The sequence below is a fragment of the Sinocyclocheilus anshuiensis genome, unplaced genomic scaffold, assembly GCF_001515605.1.
Source record: "Sinocyclocheilus anshuiensis isolate Anshui unplaced genomic scaffold, SAMN03320099.WGS_v1.1 scaffold2216, whole genome shotgun sequence".
NCBI classification, from domain to species: domain Eukaryota; kingdom Metazoa; phylum Chordata; class Actinopteri; order Cypriniformes; family Cyprinidae; genus Sinocyclocheilus; species Sinocyclocheilus anshuiensis.
The window spans coordinates 375,411-379,323 of record NW_015545525.1 but is presented as its reverse complement, the minus strand read 5'-3'; the positions used below and the strand labels follow the sequence as shown (position 1 = coordinate 379,323).

At 38.1% G+C, this 3,913-nt stretch overlaps 1 protein-coding gene across 4 annotated transcripts in view; it reads left to right on the top strand.

The window, feature by feature from the left end:
- The window catches only part of LOC107698307 (bombesin receptor-activated protein C6orf89 homolog), a 7,063-nt gene extending 4,600 nt beyond the window's left edge, over positions 1–2,463 (top strand). The window contains exons 7-9 of one of the 4 annotated variants that reach the window (XR_001635334.1): positions 630–753; positions 833–1,029; positions 1,948–2,463. Coding sequence is in view for 2 of the 4 variants with exons in the window: in XM_016499263.1 (XP_016354749.1) it covers positions 630–753; positions 833–915 (207 nt within the window). In the remaining 2 variants the exon portion in view is untranslated. Of the gene's footprint in view, positions 1–629; positions 754–832; positions 1,316–1,947 lie in introns of those variants that run through there. The other 3 variants (XR_001635333.1, XM_016499264.1, XM_016499263.1) reach the window with 3 other exon arrangements.
- The last annotated feature ends 1,450 nt before the right edge of the window (positions 2,464–3,913 follow it).

Below are 3,913 nucleotides of genomic sequence, written 5' to 3'. Positions count from 1 at the left end.
CACACACACACTCTCACACACACTCACTCACTCACTCACTCACACTCAAACTTACTCACACACACACACACTCACACACTCAAACTCACATTCTCTCACACACACTCAAACTCACTCACTCACACACACACACTCAAACTCACACTCTCTCACACACACTCAAACTCACACACTCACACACGCACACTGACACACACACACACACATACTCACAAACACACACACACACACGCTCACTGACACTCACACACACTCACATGCACACACTCACTCACACACACACTCTCTCACACACTCACTCACACACACTCACTCTCACATACTCACACACACACTCACATGCGCACACTCACTCACACACACGCACATACTCACTCACACACTCACATGCGCACACTCACTCACACACACACTCTCTCACACACTCACTCACACACACTCACTCTCACATACTCACACACACACTCACATGCGCACACTCACTCACACACACGCACATACTCACTCACACACTCACATGCGCACACTCACTCACACACACACTCTCTCACACACTCACTCACACACACTCACTCTCACATACTCACACACACACTCACATATATTCATCCCCTTTGTTGTTGTTGTAGGGAGTGCAGGTGTGGGGTTGGCTGGTGGTATCTGAAGGTTCTCCGTGGGTCCGTGTTCTTCCCGTGCAGCGATGCCAAACCCTCTGCCACTCCTTCAGTCTGTGGCTGGAGCCGGGAGACGCAGGTAAGACGCCACTCTCAGTCGCGTGAGCTCCAGACGCAGGAGCGTCCCCTCATGCCCTGTGCTTCTTCTGTGTGCGCAGTGTTCGCAGACCCGCGCTTCTGGCTGCTGGAGCTCTTCCCGTCTGGAGGTCAGAGCGTGCTGTGTGACGGCCCTGTGCTCTGAGAGTCTCAGCAGAGCTTATAACCTCTCACACACACACACAGATGCATCAGCCCTTCTCCTCCTTTCTCTCATTCAGACGTGCTTGTCTTTCTGCTGAGCTTCTGTGATCTTCAGGTCCGGTGATGTTTTCTGATCTTCACGCTCAGGAACACGTTCGCTCATATTTCACCGCAAAAGTTAAAAGAAACTCTATTTTGTTTAAAGAAAGTCAAACCTATTTTAGGATATTTTATTACATTTTGACATTGATTTCATGACCATTAAGCACATTTCATCCCAAAATTACTGGGATGCAAAATAATAATAATAATCAATCTCATTACAGTATGCAAAAATGTCTCATTACTTAATCCGGCTAATTAATGTTAATATATAAATGGTTAATTATTTTTACATCATGGTAGTATTTGTTGTACTGAGTTTGATTTTAATAAAAATATTATTTCTGTAATACAATTCTGAGAACAGGATTTTTTTCTGTATTATGGGGGAAAAAATTGTGTACTGGTAATGAAAATACGTGTAAATAAAATTATATATATATTGATTATGGTAATGAGAATGAGATTTTTTTTTAGTTCAGAATATTTTCCCATATTATGATATCAAATATCTTTCAAAATTTTTGTTGTATGACAGTAATGAGAATTAGTATATTTCATTATAAGAATGAGAATTTTTTTCTGTATTATGGTAATGAGAACTAGAATTTTTTGTTTAAAATATTCGTCCATATTACGGTAAATCTTTTTTTTTTGTACATGATAATTAGTATATATTTTCCATTATGGTAATGAGCGGGATTTTTTTAATTTTTTAATTTTATTTTTTTTGCATTACGGTAATGAGAACAAGATTTTATTTTTTTTTTGTTCAAAATCATTTTCCAGATGGTAAATACATCAGATTAATTTTTTGTTTATTACGTTGATGACACTTTTTTTGTATAATGCTAATAAGGAGAATCTTTTTTGCATTACAGTAATTTGAATGCGTGAGAAATGTGTTTTATTGTCATGAATCTAATTTCAGTTCTGAAATGTGAGCCGCACGTGTTCAGCCAATCAGAGCACTGATGTCACATCCTGACCGAGCGTTACGCCGCGGAACTCTCCACCAATCAGAGATGGCCGGCGGTGATGACATCACCCAGCGCACCGCCGTCAGATCGCGCCGATGTGTTTTGTCCTCCGGAGTTTAATCGCTGTAAATAATGAGAGTAAGCTGCAGATGATGTGATTTACGAACATGATTCAGAGATTTATGGTGACTGTGAGTTTACTGCAGGATTTCTACAGTAAATAAAAGCTGCTGTTCGTAACCTGTGTGATTTATGCCATTCGTCACATTTGGAGGGAAAACAGATGGTGTTCAAATACGACAAAATAAAGCGGTTTATAATGAAGTGTGCATTAGAGATGAGAAAAACCCGTACATTCAGTCTCAGTTTTTACTTTTTTTCTTCTTTACTTCCAAAGAAATATAAATTGGATCTAGAATTATAAATATTTATAAAAATTTTTATGTGTATAATACTTGAAGAGTAATGGAAAATAAAAGACACGAGGCATAATAATGCTAAATTAACAAAAATCTATTTATTAATATTGATAATAATAAATATCAATATTTGTCAGAAATAACTTTTAAACAACAGTATTAGCATGAAATTTTTTTTTTTTTAAACAAAGTTTTTTATTTTATTTGTATTATAATTGCTTCAACTTAACAACCAAACAAGGTATGTCATCACATTCCAGAATATAATCAATCATGTTCAGCCTTGGTTGAGCAAAACCAAAAGACTAAATTAAAAAGTCAAAATAAAACAAGCGAACCAGAAAAGAAATAGAGCAATAAAGCTAGGGTTTTTGCTGCTTCACAAAGACAGAACCTCTGAATTCAAAGGCTTCGAGAGCATATAACATTCTAGAGTCTGTTGTAAGGAACCTTTCATTTTTTATGATGACAAAGTGTTATATTTTGTTAACTTTTGTAATGCTCTTGTAAAGCGTTTGTGATGTCTGTATGTGCTTTTCTTTTCTTTTCTTAATGTCAATTATTGTTGTGTTATTTTATTTCCAATAAAGAAAGAAAAATAAATAAAAAAATGCAGTCTGTACCGGAAATAGTGATGTTCGGTTCTTGAACGAATCGTAAACGGTCGAGCCGGTTCACAAATCGAACTTTAGTTCCAGGTTGATGACGCAGGACGCACAGCCGAAGTAGCACGTCCGACTCGAAAAGAACCGAATGAGCCGGTTCAACCAGCTGTCGAAGTTTGCCGAGGATTACCGAAGACTCAACAAGAACCGAATGAGCCGTGACGAAGTTTGCCGAGGATTCCCGAAGATTCTGATGAGTGAGTTGACGATACTGAGGCGCGTACTGGAAATATGCTTACATTATTATAGTTTGTTGTGCATGCATATTATATTTAAAGTTGCTTAAGCGAAATCAAGGAGTTTGTAAGACTGGTTTATTCATTATTTATACTGTAGACATGTAGGACATATCCGCGTTTGTGCATCAATGTCTGTAATGTGTGCTGTAAGTGTGAAACTTCTAGGAATCTTATCCGAGTTGTAGGCTAGTCAATATTGGTCATCATGAGGATCCGCGAATGAAACTGACCACAAACACCATTAACTTAAAGCTGCAGTCTGTAATTTTTTTTTTGTTAAAAATTATCCGAAATCAATATTTGAGCAAGTACATAACCAGCCAGCGTTCGAAACTATCGCCTTATCTTTTCTCACAGCAGCTAGAATAATTAAATGTATCATTTTGATGGTGGATTGTAATCCAGAAAGGATTGTATGTGTTTATGAAAAACTATGTTTATGACATACTCCTCAAAACATTAGATTCATCCGCGCTGGAGCCGCGACGGCGCACAACCCACGCAAGCTAGATAATTCCTCACACAGCTGCAATTACAGGTTTTCAAACAGAGATGGCGACAAAGAGGCAAAACTTACGGACTGCAGCTTTAAGT